At 26.1% G+C, this 23,383-nt stretch overlaps 5 protein-coding genes across 12 annotated transcripts; 3 read left to right on the forward strand and 2 right to left on the reverse strand.

Annotated features, from left to right (window-relative positions):
* Window positions 1-932: 932 nt before the first annotated feature.
* LOC108552515 (uncharacterized protein CG10915) lies at window positions 933-6,106 on the reverse strand. Of its 4 annotated transcripts, none has more exons than XM_017907109.1 (5): window positions 6,075-6,106; window positions 1,877-2,122; window positions 1,622-1,723; window positions 1,273-1,497; window positions 933-1,198 (listed from the first exon to the last, which is right to left on the reverse strand). In XM_017907109.1, the coding sequence occupies exons 2-5, from the start codon at window positions 2,108-2,110 to the stop codon at window positions 995-997; spliced, it is 765 nt and encodes a 254-aa protein (XP_017762598.1). In that variant the 5' UTR covers window positions 2,111-2,122; window positions 6,075-6,106; the 3' UTR covers window positions 933-994. The 4 variants fall into 4 exon arrangements, with proteins under 4 accessions (XP_017762598.1, XP_017762596.1, XP_017762597.1 ...); XM_017907107.1 differs by lacking the exon at window positions 6,075-6,106 and adding an exon at window positions 2,355-2,438; XM_017907108.1 differs by lacking the exon at window positions 6,075-6,106 and adding an exon at window positions 2,186-2,339.
* LOC108552510 (uncharacterized) lies at window positions 3,252-9,688 on the forward strand. The gene is given in 18 exon segments (XM_017907097.1): window positions 3,252-3,423; window positions 3,634-3,930; window positions 3,997-4,209; window positions 4,308-4,613; window positions 4,751-5,172; window positions 5,244-5,487; window positions 5,577-5,851; window positions 5,985-6,195; window positions 6,342-6,589; window positions 6,686-6,878; window positions 7,302-7,456; window positions 7,553-7,852; window positions 7,929-8,167; window positions 8,222-8,546; window positions 8,628-8,804; window positions 8,911-9,078; window positions 9,155-9,386; window positions 9,495-9,688. Coding segments are annotated over 18 exon segments (4,371 nt in total).
* An 815-nt stretch (window positions 9,689-10,503) lies between these two features.
* Window positions 10,504-12,984, forward strand: Atu (Another transcription unit). The gene is made up of 7 exons (XM_017907099.1): window positions 10,504-10,607; window positions 10,706-11,093; window positions 11,224-11,343; window positions 11,429-11,801; window positions 11,871-12,461; window positions 12,543-12,744; window positions 12,815-12,984. Exons 1-7 carry the CDS (start codon window positions 10,562-10,564, stop codon window positions 12,982-12,984), a joined length of 1,890 nt encoding a protein of 629 aa, XP_017762588.1. The 5' UTR covers window positions 10,504-10,561.
* A 1,886-nt stretch (window positions 12,985-14,870) lies between these two features.
* Sms (spermine synthase) lies at window positions 14,871-20,511 on the forward strand. Of its 5 annotated transcripts, none has more exons than XM_017907103.1 (8): window positions 14,871-14,944; window positions 15,161-15,453; window positions 18,326-18,437; window positions 19,155-19,277; window positions 19,369-19,523; window positions 19,611-19,700; window positions 19,782-19,973; window positions 20,099-20,245. In XM_017907103.1, exons 2-8 carry the CDS (start codon window positions 15,172-15,174, stop codon window positions 20,243-20,245), a joined length of 1,101 nt encoding a protein of 366 aa, XP_017762592.1. In that variant the 5' UTR covers window positions 14,871-14,944; window positions 15,161-15,171. The 5 variants fall into 5 exon arrangements, with proteins under 5 accessions (XP_017762592.1, XP_017762594.1, XP_017762589.1 ...); XM_017907105.1 differs by having other exon boundaries at window positions 14,941-14,966; XM_017907100.1 differs by lacking the exons at window positions 14,871-14,944; window positions 15,161-15,453 and adding exons at window positions 16,844-16,917; window positions 17,134-17,426.
* An 861-nt stretch (window positions 20,512-21,372) lies between these two features.
* On the reverse strand, window positions 21,373-22,637 carry LOC108552509 (uncharacterized). The gene is made up of 2 exons (XM_017907096.1): window positions 22,536-22,637; window positions 21,373-22,157 (listed from the first exon to the last, which is right to left on the reverse strand). Exons 1-2 carry the CDS (start codon window positions 22,635-22,637, stop codon window positions 21,402-21,404), a joined length of 858 nt encoding a protein of 285 aa, XP_017762585.1. The 3' UTR covers window positions 21,373-21,401.
* Between the last annotated feature and the right edge of the window lie 746 nt (window positions 22,638-23,383).

Below are 23,383 nucleotides of genomic sequence, written 5' to 3' on the forward strand. Positions count from 1 at the left end.
ACAGTGAAAATATTTTTTAATAAACTACATAATTAAAAATTTGTTTTGTTCTAATAATTATTAAACTATTTTATAGTTCCTAATTATTTATTTTCTTTTTTTACTCTACATTTAATTTTAACTCAATTTTAGGTTTCCAGGCCCTAAAGAATCCCTATCTTGGGATGCATTTAAATATTTTCCTTCAAAAAAAGAAAGTGCATCTATGCAAAATAAAAAATGGCTGGATGTTTCTATACGAATTATTAAAATATTTGTATATGTTATTCTTTTCTGCACCGTCTTTTGCAGTGCTTTGATTACTAAATTTGTAATTATGTTTGCTATATCACAATTTACGGATGAAAGGAGTGTACAGTTTTGTGATTATTATTCAGGTAATTTATAAATATTATTTATTTTCACTGACTTAAAGTATCATTAAAAATATATAATTGTACTTTAGTAATAATTCTAATTATTTAAAAATAATTATATAAGTGTTATTAAGATGATTTTTCATGATATATCTACATGTAACTTTTATCTTAATACAAATATTAATATACGAATATAGATATATACTTCTATAATATTCAATGTTGTAGAGTATAATCAAGAACTAGAAGTAAGAAATTTTAAAAAAGGCAAAGTAATTTGAACATGGTATATTATCTTTATGTTTATTATACCAGAATTTTTAACTATTTTTTACGCAATATGGGATTTTCTTTTCACAAAGAAAACAAAATTACCTACAAAACAAAGCATTGTAATTATTTTCTTTTTGGAAACACTTCATCCAATTGGCATAGCATTATTAATTTTGTATAGCCTGCCAAAATTTAGTTCTGTGGATGCTGCTGCAGTTTCTTGTTGTATTTATTTTATTCCTGCTCTTTTAAGTAAGTACAAGCGTTTAAAATTATTTTTGTTAAAAAATACCTAATGCATTTATGCTATTATTACAGATTTATTTACTCAAAAATACAGAAGTGCAACTAATATATCTGTACTAGTTATAGTATGCAATGGTTTGCTCTAATTGCCCAAGGGTCAGGATTGATCTTATATTCTCTTTTAAATAATCTACAATATTCTCTAATTCTAATTCTATTTTCAATCTTGTTCTTTCTTTTTCCAATTCATATGTAATATCATCACCCTGGGCAGTATCATACTCATGTTTTTGTTTTTCTTCTTCTAATTTCTTAATAACCTACATTAATTAAAATAAATTTATAAGTATACAAAATTAGTTACTATGTAGGTAATTAAATATAGAATACATACTCCTGTGTGCCTAAGTTCTGCTTCTTTAAGAACTTTGAACATTTTATGCTGCATACATCTTTGTTGTGTTATAAGTGCATCTAATGTAGGAACTTGTTTATTTATTTGATTTGGTTCATATTTACTTACACCACCTACTAATACAACATCACGAGCAAGTGCAGCATGTGGATCTGATGTTCCACTCAGATATGGGATATTTAATAAATGTTTCAATTTTTCCGACTACAAAATATACAAAAGTCTAGCTTCATTCATTTTATATCTCAGGTATGTAATATTATGCTCTTATATCAGTTTTAAATTTAATTATAAAAACTTCTCTGTTAATTAACAAAGAATAAATTACCTTCAATACTGCTATTACAATATCTCGTGCCTGTAATTCTCCTTCTAAGTGCCCTAATAGTTTTAATAAATCAGTTTTACTTAATTCCATTTTTGGATTACGCTGTAAAAGAAATATAGAAAATTATTGCCCAATATACATTTAATTTAAGATATACCGATATTAATAAACAAAATTATAGATCAACAAATTTTTAAGTAATAAATAATTATTTTTAAAATGAAAGTTTTCACCTGATGGAAATAATAAACATACTTTTAATGTATTGGAGGAATTCTTATCAATTGCCTCTATATTGTTAGGTTGTTGTAAAGTTTGTTGCATCGGTGGCGGCGATTGTGATGGTGATAATGATGGTGATGAATATTGTTGATAGGATTGTGAGGACGGGATAGTGGTAACAGACTGCATCTTCCTGATACAGACCGAGATAGTTGTCGTCGATCCGGATAATCCATTCGTCGGTGAAACGGTTGAACTTACATTCATAGCATTTTGACTCTGCGATGACATTTTTGGAAAAAACGAATTATCGGGGAGAATTCACTCCTACATAAGACGTACAATTTCAAGGAAAGTACTAAAAAATACTCGAGGAAAGTATTCCGCGGTTAAACCGTTTCAATCTTCGATATTAATACTTTCATTTGGACAAAGAAAGCTTCGGCCCAGAGAGCCAACTTCGGCACACGCCACATCGCTTCAGGATTTCTCTTTTTCTTTTCGAACTTACTTAAATTATGTCGAACGAATTAATCCGACATTTAACTTTAACCTCGATGTGTTGACAAGTCAAGCACAAAGCGTAGTTCACAGATAGGAACCTAACTCGTGAAGTGCTACGAGATCATTCATTATCGATTATTTCTTATCGAATGTAACGACTTACAATTCGATTTAATTTCGACTTTAGGTAGCGGTAAAATTAAAATTTTATGTGGACGTATTATTCTTAAGTCTCGTCCAAATTGACAAACAATTGTTTACCGATACGTGTCCACAAACATACATCAACAATTTTCAGATAACGAAAAACAAAATACTGATTCATTTATAAGTATAAGTATAAATTTAATTAATGACTGTAATTCTTTTTATATAGAAAACTAAACTAATAATAAAACAGAATTTATAGATTAAATCAAATTTTTTAATGAACCTACATATGTATTGTTTCTAGGAAAATAAAAGCATTATTGTAACTTTATACAATTATTCATTTCTTCACTCCCTTTACATTAGAGATAATGCTGCGTACTTTCGACAATTCGAAATCTTATCAATTTTATCAATGTACCTGATATGTCCATGAAAATTTCGGCGATTGGTAAGATATAAATGACTAAACTTACAAATCACGTATTCTTCTCCTAATATATCAATGTCAAACGTTAATAGTTTAAAATCTTCATACAATTTTCAAAATTATAATGATAATTCTTCTGAAATCGAAAATGTTAATGCATCGCAAAATTTGTAAGGAAATTCAACTATTTTATAGTTCCTAATTATTTATTTTCTTTTTTTACTCTACATTTAATTTTAACTCAATTTTAGGTTTCCAGGCCCTAAAGAATCCCTATCTTGGGATGCATTTAAATATTTTCCTTCAAAAAAAGAAAGTGCATCTATGCAAAATAAAAAATGGGTGGATGTTTCTATACGAATTATTAAAATATTTGTATATGTTATTCTTTTCTGCACTGTCTTTTGCAGTGCTTTGATTACTAAATTTGTAATTATGTTTGCTATATCACAACTTACGAATGAAAAGAGTGTACAGTTTTGTGATTATTATTCAGGTAATTTATAAATATTATTTATTTTCACTGACTTAAAGTATCATTAAAAATATATAATTGTACTTTAGTAATAATTCTAATTATTTAAAAATAATTATATAAGTGTTATTAAGATGATTTTTCATGATATATCTACATGTAACTTTTATCTTAATACAAATATTAATATACGAATATAGATATATACTTCTATAATATTCAATGTTGTAGAGTATAATCAAGAACTAGAAGTAAGAATTTCTAAAAAAGGCAAAGTAATTTGGACATGGTATATTATCTTTATGTTTATTATACCAGAATGTTTAACTATTTTTTATGCAATATGGGATTTTCTTTTCACAAAGAAAACAAAATTACCTACAAAACAAAGCATTGTAATTATTTTCTTTTTGGAAACACTTCATCCAATTGGCATAGCATTATTAATTTTGTATAGCCTGCCAAAATTTAGTTCTGTGGATGCTGCTGCAGTTTCTTGTTGTATTTATTTTATTCCTGCTCTTTTAAGTAAGTACAAGCGTTTAAAATTATTTTTGTTAAAAAATACCTAATGCATTTATGCTATTATTATAGATTTATTTACTCAAAAACACAGAAGTGCAACTAATATATCTGTACTAGTTATAGTATGCAATGGTTTGGCTCTAATTGCTCAAGGGTCAGGATTGATCTTATATTCTCTGTTAAATAATTTACAATCTTCTCTAACATGGATTTTTCCTATAGCACTTTTATTATCTTCTTGTCGTTGGTGGTATAATTATGTATCTCATAATAGCTACGGTGGTAATATTTTTACATACTTTCAGTTATACATTTTTTTATGGAATATGTGCTTTTTAATTTATAATATTTTTGAAAATAATTTGTAATTTTTTATACAGATTTTATAAGATTATTAGCAAGAAATAAATTGGATGTACTGAATAATTGTCGTGCATTACAAGGATATGTAGCATCTTGGAGATGTTTAATTTTTGTTTTAAGTGCTATAATAATTTTGGTTTTTGAAGAAATTCAGATACAAGAATTTTTTGGACTTCCATGGCAGAGTGGATATAACATAGAATTAATAGAAATGTTCAATCCTCCTCTTAAGAGTGGTATTGTAGATACTATTATAGATACTTCTGCACCTTTATATGCCTTTTTGATACAAATATTTTGTTCTTTCTTCACATATCAAGCAGGTGAGATATAAATCTTTATCATAAACACACATACGCACGCTCTCCATACACACACACACACACACATACAAGTATGAAGAATTGTATGTTTGTATTTTATTTTTTATAATTTTTAAAATTGTTTAATATCTTTTCAGCAAAATTTGCATATCAAACACAAATGCATAAATTTGGCTTTGCACTTCCAATAAGTTTAGTTACTCCAGCGACAATCTTATCAATAATTATGCTTGGCTTTTTAAGAAAAGAAGATTCGTGTGCTTTTTATGATTTAATACCAGATTATTTATTTTTAAATATACCTAAATACAACAATATAACAGAATATCTCTTAAGCTGGCGTATTTGGTGCTGGATAATATGGTGGTTGTCACAAATTTGGATTACAGTGCAACTTTGGTTAGATGAAAATGAAAGACTTGCTCCTGTAGAGAAAATCTTTTGTTATTCTAGTTATGATTCATTCTTAATTGATCAGTTCTTGGGATTAAATAAAAGAAAACATGAAACTTATGTTATCAAAGAAGAAGATCTCTCACATTCTAGTATAAAATTTGAGGTTTCATCTTATCTAGTATTTTGAAAAAGAATTTTACTTAACTATTTATTTTATACTAGTTTTTGTTTCAGATTGGTAGTTCAAAAAATATACAAATGACTAATTCTCAATCAACACTTTCTAAAAGTAATATAAGTAACAAAAGAAATACTTGTGTTACTCAAATTTATGCTTGTGCAACCATGTGGCATGAAAATAAAAAAGAAATGAATGCATTGATTGGAAGTATCTTAAGATTAGATAAAGATCAGTGCGCTATGAAAGTTACACAGAAATATTACAAAATTTTTATCAACGATTATTATAAACTCGAAAGTAATATATAAAATTGTTTAAATCAAATATCTAAAATATTTTAATTCAAATCTTTAAAAATATTAAATAAAGCATATGAACTATTTCAGCCCATGTCATGTTTGATGATGCATTTTGTTGTATGCATAACTGTATTGGATCTTGTGATCATAATGAAAATGAAACTCAAGTAAATGAATATGTAGCAACATTTATAGAAACAATGCAAGAAAATATAAAAAGTCTTGGCATACTTGATTTACCACCAATTAAATATCCAACACCTTATGGTGGTCAATTAGTTTGGAATTTACCTGGAAAGACACGTCTAACAGTACACCTTAAAGATAAAAATAAAATCAGATACAGAAAACGTTGGAGTCAGGTGAATTTAATATTACAATTAATAATCATTAAATTAACTTAAATACTAATAATAATTAACTAATTTGAATAAAATTCTTTTTTATATATAAATTATATTATTTTATTCTGCATTAATCACTAGCTTATTTTAGGTCATGTACATGTATTATCTTCTTGGTTACTGTTTTATGAGCTCATCAATAGATGTTGATACTAAAGAATTAATAGCAGAAAATACTTACATTCTAACATTAGATGGAGATGTTGATTTCCGTCCAACAGCTGTTAAAGCATTGATAGATTTAATGAAGAAAGATAAAGAATTAGGTGCCGCTTGTGGAAGAATACATCCCATAGGAAGAGGTACTTTCACAGATATCTAAGTACATATAAAAATCTAAGATGTGAAATATATTCCTATTTCATCAAAATTTATTTTAAAACTTATTAAATATTAATCAATTAAAATACTTTTTAATACAATATTACAAATATATTTTTTCATGTAGGTCCCATGATTTGGTTCCAGAAATTTGAATATGCTGTTGGACATTGGCTTCAAAAGTCAACAGAACATACAATTGGCTCTGTTCTTTGCAGCCCAGGTTGTTTTTCTCTTTTTAGAACAAAAGCTTTAATGCAACATAATGTCATAGCTAAGTATGCAACAAAGTCAACTGAACCCAGACATTATATTCAATATGATCAAGGTGAAGATCGTTGGCTTTGTACATTAATTTTACAAGCTGGTTGTAAGGTAAGAAAATTCATTTTTTTATTTTTATAAAAAATAAGAAATTTGATTAAAAAATTCCTTCTTTAAAATTTGTTTTCACTTGTTTCATTTAATTAGGTAGAATACTGTGCAGCTAGTGATGCTTATACACATGCTCCAGAATCATTTAATGAATTTTATATTCAACGTCGACGATGGATTCCATCAACCATAGCCAATATTTTTGATTTACTAGATAATTCAAAAGAGACTAGAAAAATAAATGATAATATTTCATGGCTTTATGTAACATACCAAGGAATTTTATTAGGTAGTTGATTTTAATATTAAATTGTCTATATAAACATATGCAGAGTATACTATTTGAAGTTTCGCACTCAATTATTTCGTAAACTATAGTTCATTTTTAAAATTATTTCCAATAAAACTTGTTTCAAGAGGGACATCTTATAGTGATAATAAATTTTTTCTAGGTGAATGTGCTTCAGAGATTTCAAGGTCCGAAGCACATCCATCTCGCACAAATTTATGACCATTATAAAATACTCTTGAAACAGAGTAAGTTTCATTTGAAACATTTTTTTTAAATGAACTACATGTTAGAAAATAATTGTGTCCGAAATTTCAGATGGAACACTCTGTATAATATATAAATATAAAAATAATTATTTATATATTTTGTACTCAAAAAACATATATTTTATTTATTTATTTATTACATTACTTTTTATAGGTAGCACAATTATAGGACCATCTTTTATCTACTTTATGATGGTTGGTGCCTTTGTAACTTCCTTTCAAATTGATAACTGGTTAAGTTTTGGGGCAAATTCGATTCCAATATGCATTTTTATTTTAATTTGCTTTTTTTGCAAAGAACGCATACAGGTAATTATATAAACTACTAATATCTAATATGAATAAGTAACTTAAAACTAATAACTTAAAAATAATAATTATACATTCTAATTAATGTTTTTATAGCTTATAGCAGCAGCAGTTATCACTGTCCTATATGGTATAGTAATGATCGTTGTATTAGTTGGAATAATAATACAAATAGCAGTAGATGGATACTTAGCACCCAATACTCTCTTGTTTTTTATTGTAATTGGTCAATTTGTGTTAACAGCTTTTTTCCATCCTCAGGAATTATCATGTTTACCAAATGCAATTATTTATTATATTACTGTACCTTCTATGTACATGTTACTCATAATTTTTTCTATCTTCAACTTACATAATATTACATGGGGGACTAGAGAATCAAAGTCACAAAGACAAGTACAACTTTGTAACAAGATTATTTTATTGTTTTAGTAATTTTTGTCACATATTATAAGTTACACCTTTTTTTTAGGCATTAGAACAGCAAAATATAAAAACAAAGAAATCCCAACTTGAACAACAAAGTGAAACCATTACAAACAAGTGGATGAAATTTTCTGTACCCAATTTATTTAAATGTAGTTTTTGTACATATATGAATTCTAAACAAGAAGAAGAATACTTAGAAGTTATTTATAATTCTATAAATGAAATTAATCTCTATTTGAAGAAAATAGAAAGGTATTAAATTAGTGAGAAATCAAACGTATTGTAATAAATATATTATTCTTAAATGATTAAAATTTTCACTAACTTAATTTTTAGCAAGTTTGATTACACAATATGCAATATACCCAATAACAATACAGAAGAAAAAAGTAGTAATCAAAGTCAAACATGCAGTGAACAAATAAAATTACAAGTTTCTGAACATTTGAGCACAAGAACAGATTCAGAAATTGAATCTTCAGAACAAATTTCTACCAGTGATCACCAAGAAGAATCAAATTATTTAATAAATCCTTATTGGTTGCAAGATGAACGTTTAAAAGATGGAAAAACAGATTTCCTCTCATATACAGAAGAAGAATTTTGGAAACAATTGATTAGAAAGTATTTGCATCCTATTGAAAATGATATGGAGAAACAAGTATGATTTGTAAAAGGAAATAAATCATTAAAATTGAAAAATTTATTACAAATTTGTACAGAAGATTAAATTTTGTTGCAGCAAAAAATCGCAAAGGGATTGATAAGTATACGTAATGAATGTCTTTTAAAATTCTTTATGATAAATACACTATTTGTTGTAGCAATATTTTTATTGCAAATAAACAAAAATATATTGCATGTTCAATGGCCTTTTGCTGTTGTATATAATATTACTTATATTGAATACGAATATGAAGTAAGTTTTTTTCTTAATGTGAAATAAATATCATTTTTTATTGAAATTTATTTTTTTATAAGTGAATATTAATATTACTCATACTAAGTACATTAATTCTTTTTAGGTACATATACTCAGAACATATATGCATTTGGAACCAATTGGATGTCTCTTCATTGTTGCATTTGTTTTCATTTTATTTATACAATTCTTAGCTATGTTGTGTCATCGATTTAATACATTTGTCCATGTACTTGCTAATGTGAAACTAGACTTATTCTATTCTAGGAAGGTAATATAATAGAACAAATCATTTTCTTCAAATAATTTATCATATTTCATATTTAAAATTGTCCTTTTCTTTTTAGAAAAAACAAGTATCAGATGACTTAATTACTAATACAAATGCAAAAAATATAGCTGAAGGTCTCCAAAATATAACAGAAGATCAGGCAATACTTAATGCAAACAACAATGTTCCTCCAAGGAAACGTAAAATTATTAGAGAATTAATAGAAGATACACAAGATTCTATAATAGAGAGGTCTTCCAATTTTGAAGTAATATTTAATAAAAAATTAAGACATCCTGATATATTTGGTATTAATCTTTTTACACAATAAACTTAATTTATTATTTTAATAATAAAGTATAGCAACAAGAATCATAATTAAGTTTATGATACATAAGTCAAGCATATTATTTCAGGACTTTCTAGAACAATATCTTCAAGCATACCAAAAGATGTATTGGAAGCATTTGAAAAACATCGTTCAAACGTTTTGGCAAAACATAACAAATTACAATCTCACAATACTGTACTTAATGATATAAAGGATGAGAATTTGTCAGAACATCATGTATATGATAATCCAGCATTTTTAGATGACAGTAATGAGTAAATTTAAATGACAATGTACTTATTAATTTTATTTGTTTATAATATTTAAATTACATTGAGCATTTAAAAAATAATTATAGAGTCATTACATAAAATCTTTGGTAATTATTTTTAACTTTTTAAATACATTAATTTGTAATTTATAATAAAATATAATAAAATTAATAGCAAATAAAATTTAATTATTTCAATAATTATTTATAATTAAATACCTTCTTTATATATCTATTTATTATAAATTTAAAATAAATTCTTTAAATAAAATAAAATTTGAAATTTATTTACATATTTTTATAAATCAATAATAATAAAGTTTTCCTTATAATACATAATTGAAGTTATTGAAACTAATATACTACAAAACCAAAAAGAAATATTTCAAAAAAGTATACACATAGTAATATTTACCTTATAAAATTACGAAATATGTATATATAATCTGTTTTCGTTTATGTTAACATGTTAATAAACAATATAAAACAATCCATACATTATGTGAATACACTGTTTGCATAAAAAATAAAAGTACGGAACACAAATGATATTAGACACTCGAACTACACGGTTAATTTTATGATGTATATAGTTGTATATAATGTCATGAAATACGTATTTTCAAATATGACAGTCACTGAAACAGCAATACCAATCATAATTTGAAATTCTGTACCATATACTCAATATTAAAATCTCTAGAATCTTTCTATATTGATTTCTATAGTAACTTTCACGATATCCTAAAACATATTTTCAATATTTTCTATACTGCTTCATCGACTAAGTTTTCAATCTAGCTTCAAACACTTCGAAGTTATGTTTTTAAGAATGTACATTTAAATAGTGTTTCTTTTAAACACTGAATACTGTAGAAAACATGTCACCAACGAAGAAAAGTCTACGCGATTCTAATTGGGATTCTGGTAAAAATTTTGTAATATTAATTCAATAAACATATTTAGTTCTTCATTCGATTAAAAATTTAAAAAAAAACAATGTATTATAAAGAATTTTCTTTTAGGATCAGAATCAGATAATCAGTCAGGATCTTCTAGGTCAAGTCGTAGCGGTACACCTAATTCTAATGCTGCAAATTCTGCACATGATAGAAACTCTGATGATGAAAATGAGGCTCGTTCAGTAGGTTCTAATGTTAGTGAGAGATCTTCTAGATCTAGCAGTCAATCTGTAGAAGAAAAAATAGACTCAAGACAAAATTCCAAAAGTCCATCTCCAGTTAGATCAGATTCTAGACATTCAAGTGCTGGGTCTATACATAGTGAGAAATCTGGATCTCAAAGATCCAGGAGTGGTAGTCCAAAATCAGTTGTATCAAATAATAGTGACTCACAAAGATCACAATCATGTTCTCCACAAGAAAGAACATCCGAAAGTCCAAAATCTACAGAGTTAGTAGTTTTATAATTTAAAGTATTTTTGTTTAAGAATGTTTATGTCTTCAATATCATTTAAAAAAATTCTTAAAATTTATTGTATCTGCATTTAAAAACTTTCTTCTAAAATTGTTAATTTTTTTAGAATGATTAATTCTCCTGATTTTTCAAAAAATGAACCAGTAGATTCTGAACGAAAACCAGAAAGTCCTGAAGAAAATAAAGATGATAATGAATCTGAAAGGTCTTTGAAAACAAGAGGTTTGTAAATCAAAAGAATTTAAAGAATTAATCAAAATTTAGTTTACAAAATTAACTAAATGTTGTTTATATTATTGTATAACAGACAGTATAAAATCAAATGATAGTGATGGAGAAGCAAGTCCAATCCATAAAGAAGATAATAGTGCTTCTGCTTCAGAAGCAGAGGATGGAATGAAAAGAACAAAACCATTGATAGATTCTGATTCAGAAAGTGAAGCAGGAGATAAACAAGCTTTAGCTCCAACAGCAGATGCTCTATTTGGAGATGCTAGTGACATTAGCACTGATGATGAAAAAGATAAAGAAGATGAAAAGAGAGAAAAAAGTCACAGCAAAAGTAGGAGTAGAAGTAGAAGTAGAAGCAGAAGTAAAAGCAGAAGTAAAAGTAGGAGTAGAAGCAGAAGTCAAGACAGATCTGATAGTGGTGGTGAGGGCCCTAGTCAAACAGTCATTGAAGATGTATGTAAAATATTTGTAATAATTAAAAAGTTCTTCATAAACAAAATGCTTATAATTTATTATTTTTAGGATATAGATAAGGAAAAAGAAGAAGAACCAGAACCTCCACCAGAGACACGGATTGATGTAGAAATTCCAAAAATCACTACGGATTTAGGTCGTGAAATACATTTTGTGAAACTCCCCAATTTCCTTTCAGTAGAGACGCGTCCATTTGATACAGAAACATATGAAGATGAAATTGATGAAGAAGAAACTTTAGACGAAGAAGGTCGAGCTAGATTAAAATTGAAAGTTGAAAATACCCTTCGTTGGAAGGAAATCTTTGATGAACAGGGTAAAGTTATTAAGGAAAGTAATGCCAGGTTTGTAAAATGGTCTGATGGCAGTATGTCTCTACATCTGGGCTCTGAGATTTTTGATGTATATAAACAACCACTTCAAGGTGATCACAATCACCTTTATATTCGACAAGGAACAGGTCTCCAAGGTCAGGCAGTATTTAGAACTAAATTGACATTCCGTCCACATTCTACAGAATCCTTCACTCATAGAAAAATGACAATGTCTTTGGCGGACAGATCACAGAAAACTTCTGGTATAAAAGTATTATCACAAGTAGGGATCAATCCAGATCAAAATAGATATGAAATGATTAAGGTGAATTATATTTGCTTAATTTTACTTTGTTATGAAAAATATTTATATGTGACAACACATTTAGATTTTATCATTATCTAGAAAGAAGAAGAGAAATTACGTATGGCAATGCGAGTTCAAAGTAAAACAAAAAAGACTACTGCAAGTAGAGGAACAACTGGAAGACCTGTTGGTGGATATGGTGGTGATGCTTATCATGATGATGGTTCAGATGATGAAGGTGCCATTTCTCTTGCAGCAATTAAAAATAAATATAAAAAGGGAATAAATATTCCTGTTAAAGGTAAGTTAACTTATTTAAGTAAAATAAATAAACTATTTTTTAAAAAGTATTTATATTTTTATATGTTTAGCATCAAATATATATTCATCAGATGAAGAGGGTTCAGATTTTGAAACTCTGAGACCAAAGAAAAATATTAAAGGAAAAGTTCTCAAAGATTCGGATGAAGACTCAAATTCTGGAAGTGCTTCAGAAAGTGGAAGAGAAGATGACAATCAAGGTGATAATGCTAGTGATTAAAATATCTTTGTTTTACTAAGGTATACTGTTCTTATAATATAAATAAATAAATTAGTATCCTTTCTTATGTAATAAAATTAGTTGTATAATTATTAAAATCCTTTCCTAATAAAATTCAATTATGATGTAATATTGTAAAGTAAAAAATAAATATAATATTTAACATACTTTTGTATTATATGATCCAGAAATTCATAAAACTTCCTAGTATTATTACATGTATATTATATATTAGATACAAATTAAAATTTTAATGACATCAAATATTTTTCACTGTAAAGAGATAACATTGTATAAAAGAATTATTTTTAATTCAAGATATCTCATTTCTTTGATACTTTGATTTAAATTCAGAGATGAAATTGTTTATAACAATTGAAATTTATTAAAATAATATATAATGATAAAATATAGGATTAGTTCATAAATAGTCATAGTCATTAGACAATGAAAACCAAACAATAAAAATTATTTATTTTTTTAAATTTACAACAATAATAAAGAACTAATATAATAATTTTGTAAAGCTTCGTATATATAAACAACATAATTTAATTCTTATTAATTATAATAACATATAATAATTTGTACATTTTTACGATTTAATACTGTATATTTTATTTTAACTTAACAGCATCGATTACTGTTCCTATTGTAAAGAATAATATTTCATAACAATAACCTATGTTTGGAACAATTTATTATGACGATAAATATAATCATTTCTACATTTTTCATAAAATTACATTTATGTTTCTAAATTAATTTCCGTTATATAATTGTATTAAAATATACTTATTGCTTTTTAAAAATATACAAAATACATGTACTGAAAACAAAACGAACAGTGGCTATCAATCAAGTATAGACGAAATACATGTATGTATATATAAAATTTGGTTCATGAAAACATTAAAAAGAAAAACAAACAATTTTTTTACTTTTACAGATTTTAATTTCAGTTCAATACAATTCTAAAAATCATTACTCTATGTTATAGAAAGGAAAAAAAAATTGTTGATCTTATTTTTTAAATCGATATTTTTTTTCGATCTACACACAATTTTGGTAATTTTATGTTATATGTTGAATTTAAAGTCATATCAAATATTACTTTAGTTTCCTATTATTTTATCAAATTTTGCATGTAAATTTAAAATGACTTAGAAATTTATCTACATAAATAATTGGTAGCACTGTATTGTATATAGTGTAATATAGTGATCTGTATCGCAAAAGCATTTTTATCGTACGAATTACTACTCTTGTAATTGAAAATTATTATTGTTAGTATAATTTGTGAGTATAATTCTTGTTTTCATTAATGGTATTACTTAATAATGTCAATATATGTTAACTACATTTATTAGTTTGTATCAATATATGGAAAATAATTTTTATTCAAGAATTACTTTTTTGTTTTCATAAATAAATAGTAAAACAATAAAATGAACTTTATTAATTATGTCTTTGTATAATTATTATATATAATTTTATCTTCTGGTTTATATATTAAATACTTTAATAAGTTTTGTAATTTTTATTTATACAATTAATAATTTAAATCTAATGTTTCTTCATACTAGATCTTTATTGTTTTAAACAAATTTTACTATAATTTAAAAATTTTAGTTTTAATAATCAAATGATTTAAAGTATAATTTTTATATATTTAATATCCTAAAGTTATTAAAAATTTATTATAAAAAAGTTCGTTTATTTATGTACTTCTTCACGAAGAGAATTATTTCATTGTCTGCAATTAAGCTATTATAGTTCAAAATGATGTAACCTATTTTCCACCGTATGCATTGCAACATAACCTTAAAATTTCTCTGTTGTTTTAGGAAGGATTTACTTGAAATATTTTCTACAAGTTGTTTTATGTTTATCCAATTCAAGGATTTGACTAGGAATTGTGAATTTTTTGACTTTACTATTATTTTATACTAATATACAGGTATTGTTTATGTAATATATAGGTAATTATATAATTTCTCTTCTATTTAGTTATTAATTAAGTTTTTCTGTTCAAATATAAAAATATATTGTACAAATACTAAATTATAGAGTATTTCATTTTATTTTATTTATGTAATTTTTTTGTGTAATTTTCATATTAAACTATTTATAGTATTTAATTATATAAAGTAATAAGTAATGAAAATGATTTTAGGTTTATATACAATGGTTGCCCACACTGTACTTCTTGACTTTACAATACCATCAAATGTAATAGTAGATGTGGAGAAATGTTCCAATCTAAAATTAGCAATTGCTAATGTCCTTCAAGAACATTTTGATAGTCTAAAACCATTAATTGAATCAAGCATTGATGGAAGCTTTTTAGTCTTATACACAGGTCCCAAAGATAGTCTAATTACAGTTCGGGGATATACTGAAGGATTAATTACTATTAACATTGAATATTATAAGAGAGATGAAGAGGAAGCACTTTTCAGTTTTGAGGTACAGTCCTTTATATTAACCATTATTGTTTTGCAAATACCTAGTTGAACATAATTTAATTCTTATTAATTATAATAACATATAATAATTTGTACATTTTTACGATTTAATACTGTATATTTTATTTTAACTTAACAGCATCGATTACTGTTCCTATTGTAAAGAATAATATTTCATAACAATAACCTATGTTTGGAACAATTTATTATGACGATAAATATAATCATTTCTACATTTTTCATAAAATTACATTTATGTTTCTAAATTAATTTCCGTTATATAATTGTATTAAAATATACTTATTGCTTTTTAAAAATATACAAAATACATGTACTGAAAACAAAACGAACAGTGGCTATCAATCAAGTATAGACGAAATACATGTATGTATATATAAAATTTGGTTCATGAAAACATTAAAAAGAAAAACAAACAATTTTTTTACTTTTACAGATTTTAATTTCAGTTCAATACAATTCTAAAAATCATTACTCTATGTTATAGAAAGGAAAAAAAAATTGTTGATCTTATTTTTTAAATCGATATTTTTTTTCGATCTACACACAATTTTGGTAATTTTATGTTATATGTTGAATTTAAAGTCATATCAAATATTACTTTAGTTTCCTATTATTTTATCAAATTTTGCATGTAAATTTAAAATGACTTAGAAATTTATCTACATAAATAATTGGTAGCACTGTATTGTATATAGTGTAATATAGTGATCTGTATCGCAAAAGCATTTTTATCGTACGAATTACTACTCTTGTAATTGAAAATTATTATTGTTAGTATAATTTGTGAGTATAATTCTTGTTTTCATTAATGGTATTACTTAATAATGTCAATATATGTTAACTACATTTATTAGTTTGTATCAATATATGGAAAATAATTTTTATTCAAGAATTACTTTTTTGTTTTCATAAATAAATAGTAAAACAATAAAATGAACTTTATTAATTATGTCTTTGTATAATTATTATATATAATTTTATCTTCTGGTTTATATATTAAATACTTTAATAAGTTTTGTAATTTTTATTTATACAATTAATAATTTAAATCTAATGTTTCTTCATACTAGATCTTTATTGTTTTAAACAAATTTTACTATAATTTAAAAATTTTAGTTTTAATAATCAAATGATTTAAAGTATAATTTTTATATATTTAATATCCTAAAGTTATTAAAAATTTATTATAAAAAAGTTCGTTTATTTATGTACTTCTTCACGAAGAGAATTATTTCATTGTCTGCAATTAAGCTATTATAGTTCAAAATGATGTAACCTATTTTCCACCGTATGCATTGCAACATAACCTTAAAATTTCTCTGTTGTTTTAGGAAGGATTTACTTGAAATATTTTCTACAAGTTGTTTTATGTTTATCCAATTCAAGGATTTGACTAGGAATTGTGAATTTTTTGACTTTACTATTATTTTATACTAATATACAGGTATTGTTTATGTAATATATAGGTAATTATATAATTTCTCTTCTATTTAGTTATTAATTAAGTTTTTCTGTTCAAATATAAAAATATATTGTACAAATACTAAATTATAGAGTATTTCATTTTATTTTATTTATGTAATTTTTTTGTGTAATTTTCATATTAAACTATTTATAGTATTTAATTATATAAAGTAATAAGTAATGAAAATGATTTTAGGTTTATATACAATGGTTGCCCACACTGTACTTCTTGACTTTACAATACCATCAAATGTAATAGTAGATGTGGAGAAATGTTCCAATCTAAAATTAGCAATTGCTAATGTCCTTCAAGAACATTTTGATAGTCTAAAACCATTAATTGAATCAAGCATTGATGGAAGCTTTTTAGTCTTATACACAGGTCCCAAAGATAGTCTAATTACAGTTCGGGGATATACTGAAGGATTAATTACTATTAACATTGAATATTATAAGAGAGATGAAGAGGAAGCACTTTTCAGTTTTGAGGTACAGTCCTTTATATTAACCATTATTGTTTTGCAAATACCTAGTTGCAAATTTCATAATATTTAATTGCCTCTCATGAATATCAAATACAAAATCAGCTTTTGTATCTCTCAAACATGGGGTCATTACAAGGTACATCTCATTTCATACGAATTAATGATAAATCATAAATATAATTGCATCAAATATGTTTCAAAAAAGTTTTTCTAAATATAAAAACGTGAAGTTGTATTTGTTAAACCGATTCGCGATTTTTTATTTGTCGATATTTTATCGCTGAATGCTAAAGTTGTAAGATAAACGTATTATAAACGATCATCGTTTGATGAGTAGTATTATAGAAGTAAGTAAAAATTATACTATACACGGAAGAAACATGCTTAACAAAGAGGACCTTGTAGCAGTGGCGATACCTGGAAGCGGACGTTGCGATGGCTCTGAACAGCCAACGCAGCAAGCGCCTGCCACCAGTAAGGCGAGGAACCATATATGACCTCTATCTGACACTATCAGGTAGAAACCACTCCCCAATTAGTTCCTATTAGTTATCTATAGCACCTTAAAAACGTGCGAATCGTTCCCCGTTGCACTCTAAAGCCACCAGCTCCGATCGATTACTTTTTCCCGGTCGAACTCCGGTGTTTTTCCCGCCCCGGTGTTCTCCCCCCCCCCCCCCCCCCCCCCCCCCCCCCCCCCCCCCCCCCCCCCCCCCCCCCCCCCCCCCCCCCCCCCCCCCCCCCCCCCCCCCCCCCCCCCCCCCCCCCCCGGTGTTCTTTTTAGTTTTTCCGCAAAGGGAAAATAAGTTGATTCATATGTAAAAAGAGAGTTGTTATGATTGGTTTAACAAGATAGTTTCTGTTTTTTTTATTCGTTGGTTCGCTTGTCGCGGCCACCTTTAGTTGGCCAGAGAATTGGAGACAACGTTGCAGGCGGCTGTAGCTTCTACGCGTTCGCATTCGCTTGCGCCGATTAAACGCGGCGGACCTTTTGAGAGATACTTTCCTACCGCCGGTGAGTTTTTTATTTATTATTATGTTTACGGTATGAGTGGGACATTATTTCCGCAAAATTTTCATTTCATCATGCGTCGTGAACAAAAATTGCTTCCGATTCATTTCTTCGATTACATGTAATTTAATTTTCTATATTTAACATTCTTTTCATCATTCATCGCGCGGAAGAACTGTCGATGTTTAATACTTTATGATTTTTAGAAAGGTGAATTCGTCTCAATTTTTGTCTTAATCTATTTTTACATAAATAAATTTTTATTTTTTCTTGCAATTAAGAGACGCTATTTTTCCTTGTTCGCTTAATCAATTTTTTATTATAGTATATATCTAAATACAATGAATTGCAAAAAAAAACGCAGAAAATACCAAAAATAATATAAATAAATTCTATAATCTTAAAAGAATTATAATTCTTGGGAAGTTATTATTTTTATAAGTATATCAAATAAATTGTATTTTTATTTCTCCAACTTATGTGCTATATAAAAAAAGAAAAATTAATAGACATAAATAATATGATAGATTTAGTAATCCACATATAAAATTCCTAAATCTTCGATACTTTCATTTTTGTTTATTTTATATTGAATATAAAATTTTTTTTCTCTACAGATTTGTGCTTTGCATCGCATGCATCTATTAAATGCTTTTCATGCAATTATTTAATCTCTGTGCATTTGCAGTATTACAATAAAATTGTTTTTTCTTTTTTAAGATGACAGATTACTTGAATATGACATAGATAAGCTGATCTTTGAAGCACGTTCTCCTTATCAAAAGGTGCAAATTGTCCACTCAAAATCATTGGGAAACCTGTTGGTTCTTGATGAATTACAAAGTAAATGGAACAAATTCTATGTTTTTAGAGTAATTTGAAGTTGTATCTAAAATCAGAATATTCCTAAAATTAGATCTTGTAACATTTATAGATATATCGGAAGCAGATTTGATATACACAGAAACTTTGATGCAACGTGGGAAAGAAAACTATACAGGAAAGGAGATAGTTATCTTAGGAGGAGGAGATGGTGGTTTACTTTGGGAATTACTTAAGGAGAAACCAAAATTCGTAACCATGCTCGAAGTACAATGAGCTACTATTATAAAAATTATATTATCATTACATATATTAATAAATTGTATTACTAGGAAGTTAATTTTTTGTTACCAGATTGATGACGTTGTGATAAAAGCCTGTAGCCAGCATATGAGAAGCATATGTGGAAACTGTTTGGATAAAAGAAAGGGCGAAAATTATGAGGTAAATCGTATGAAAACAAGCTACATTTTCTCAGTTAAGTAAAATTAATAGAATATTTTATAGAATATTGAAAACTTGTAGATTATTGTTGGGGATTGTGCTAAAACTTTGGTACACATGATTGAAGAAGGCCGACAATTTGATTACGTCTTCGGTGATCTTACAGATATACCAATTAGTCCAACGGCACATGGCGATGCGTGGGATTTTATAAGACTAATCTTGAACTCTTCAATGAAAGTTTTAAAATCCACAGGGAAATATATGACTCATGTATGTAAAAATATTAAATAACATAAAATAAATTAATTTTATTTATTTATAACATTTGTGCAATATTTTAATTAAAGATTAATATTCAATGGTATACAGAAACAATATCTTATTTTATTTTACAGGGAAATGGAGCATCTTGTCCACAGTCATTAGAAATGTACGAAGAAGTTCTTTCTCAGCTCTGTGTACCCGTAACTTTTACCAAAGATAGTGCTTTTGTTCCCTCTTTCTTCGAAGATTGGGTCTTCTATCAAGTATCGTTAAAATGATGGATTAAACCTATTATATTGAGGTTCCAAGAGAGGTATATTCACAATCCATTTTCTCTCTTATGACTCAAATTCGGCCCTAGTCGCAAATTTTTTGTTAACAAGTCGGTTCCTGAAAAAAACGATCCCGATGCTGGACATGAAATCCCAATTGACACTATTACGCTGGCGTCTGTACATACAAAAGGTGGTTGTTATCTGTATCTATTTGTTTGTTTAGTAATTAATAAACTATACAAAGGTACCCAATTATTTTTTCTACTAACTGTCAATAATTAAACTAAATTACCCAATGGTTTATTACGAGTGAATTTAAAAAAAGCAATACAAATACATTACTGTACAAATAACTTTAATAAAACACAGATAGAAGTACATGGAATGTTAATCACACATATACAAGCATATTTTTTATTAACATATATTTTGAATATACTTAAGATTCAAATTACATTTATTAATATTTACTAAACAAATAATATTTTGCAGATGTATATAAAAGCACGAAATGTTGCATGAGGTATAAAATGTATCAAGTAATAAAATGTTAAGGAATATATGTAGAAATACCATCTAATTAAAAAACTGATTTTATTTTGTATTTAATTTTTCTAAAAACCAAGAATAGTAGAGAAAAAATAAATTAATAAGATATCTAATCATTGGTAGGTAAAGGGACATAAATTATAATTTTAAACATTGATTATGAATTGATAAATAATATTAATTAATTTGAAAAATTATTTTGTAATTAATGTTATATTAATTACATACTCAATGTATTTAAAATTATTTTAATATCACTGTTTATGAATATTATATAATTAAAATAATATTACAGTGTTCTTTTCCTCATTTCATGGATGTTACAATTATGATTAATAATTAAAAAATGTTTATGATTAGTAGCTTTTTAATATTAATAAAAGTACAATCTTATTTATTAATAATGTTACTGATCTTTAGCTACTAAAAAGAACATTTTGTAATTGATTATTATTAATATATAAATAAATAAAGTTAAATATAAGAGACTCAAACATAGTAAAAAATTGTTCCCAAATTGAGGTTCCCTATCTTTATTATTTAATCTAAATAGAAATAAATATATTACGAAAACGGTGGGCTGAGCAAATTACTTAATTAAATATAATTTTCATGTTTCTAAATGAAATTTGGTGCACACATAAGCTTCTGATATTTCAGGCAATTTTTCCACTTCATGAATAGTTGGTTCTATCTCGGTCTCTAAAAGTATTTGATCCAACCACTGTTGAACTTGTTCTGTGTGTCCGTGAGAATTATGTTGTTCCTCTATTATATTTCTTTTAGAATTCTTATAATTTTTTGTATTTTCTTGCTCACTTACATTAGTTGTCTGAAAATTAAAATCATTTTTGTGTAATTCTGTATCTGCCTTTAAAGAACAGTCAATATGTTCTTTAGAATCCTTTTTTTGAAGACTAGGTTCATGACTGGAATTTCCTGTTAAATTTATTATACTAGATGGCTTTAATCTAGTGGAAATATTATTTATGTTTTCATCTTCTGTGGGACAAGAAAATTCAGTTTTGGTAATAGAAGGAACAATGCCTGTATTTTGAATAGATTTATCAAAACAGACATGATCTTTATTTATATCTTGATATTCTGCAATTTTATATGGTTCTAGATTAGTTATAGCGGTTGTATTAGACCCTGTAAGCTCTATCCTCCCAAATTGTTTAATTTGTTCTTCCAAAACATTTCTCTCATTTAATATGGCTATACATGGAGAAAGAATTTCCTGACTGGATAATGCCAAAGATATTTGCTGTCTATAAATGGCTTCTGATTGTCGTAAAAGTTGTTTTTCTCTTGCATATAATGTTTGTGCTAACTGAGCAAAACATATTTTAACTTCTTCTTGGACCTTAAAATTAATTAAGTCATCTTAATTGCAACATCTAGTATATAGTTATAACTAATTAATGAAGTTAATAATATAAAGTAAATAGAATATAAAAAAGTATAATTATATGTAAATATTATTAATATTACTGAAGAAATAAAACATTTATAGATAAAAGAGGAATAAAGTTGAGTTTTAAAAAGGATGGAATTTAAAATAAAATTTACTACAAACTACTTTGATAAGATTTAAAAATATAATAAGCAATAACAACAAATTTAATTACTAGTTTCAATAAATAAATAAGCAGTAGTTTGAATGAAAACATTTTAAAGACCATAACCTTAAAATAAATATTATACTAATTATTTCCAAACAAAATATATACAGAAATATTACCTGAAGAAATTGTTTTTCTAAAAATGTTCTTTTATCAGCTATTAATCTTATTCTGACAAGATGACTATCATTATCAGCATTTTCTTCATTCTTTTCTATCATGTTATTTATTTATTATATTTACTGAAATGATTAATTTTGTAACGTAACTTTGTTAAAAACAAAACGCAAATTTAATATTATTGAACAATTAGTTAATTCTTTTAAATGCACTTAAACACATTACCCAATAAATTTCTAAAAATTATTCGTAAAGAATTCAACTTCTAATTATTTTGCACCCGTTAGATTAACTGCGCCGCCATCTTGATATTTGAAAAATTGTTATTTTTTCATAATTGTTAGAAGTAAATTGTAGAAACTACAATTATTAAAAATAAATTAAATATTAAAAAATCCATTTACTTGAAAATTAACAAAAAAAAAATGTGTATCAAAACATGACATGAAATTTGAATTTTACTTACTGCTATACTGCTTACTATATTTTATATATTCCATGATTTCTAAATACATGAAATAATTGGAAGTCAGAACAAAATTACCTTAACATGTTTCATGCCGAACTAATTACATTGCTCGACATGAATTTTAATCTGTAATATACATTGGGTAATTCTTGTAAAGTTTAGTTTTTTGAGAACGAATCCGTAACCGTAATGGATCGATCATTCTCAATTTTCGAAAGTTGAGTTTCTCTAAAAGGCATGATTTTTGGCTAAAATAAAATATTATGTTAAAAGTAAAAACGGTTCATTCTTGTCTTAAAAATTAAGTACAAGTATCCTCAGTTTATTAATGTCCATAATTATAATTATTTCTGTTTCTAAATAATTATAACTAGTTAT

The sequence above is a fragment of the Eufriesea mexicana genome, unplaced genomic scaffold, assembly GCF_001483705.2.
Source record: "Eufriesea mexicana isolate 0111107269 unplaced genomic scaffold, ASM148370v2 scaffold6802, whole genome shotgun sequence".
In the NCBI taxonomy this organism is placed as follows: domain Eukaryota; kingdom Metazoa; phylum Arthropoda; class Insecta; order Hymenoptera; family Apidae; genus Eufriesea; species Eufriesea mexicana.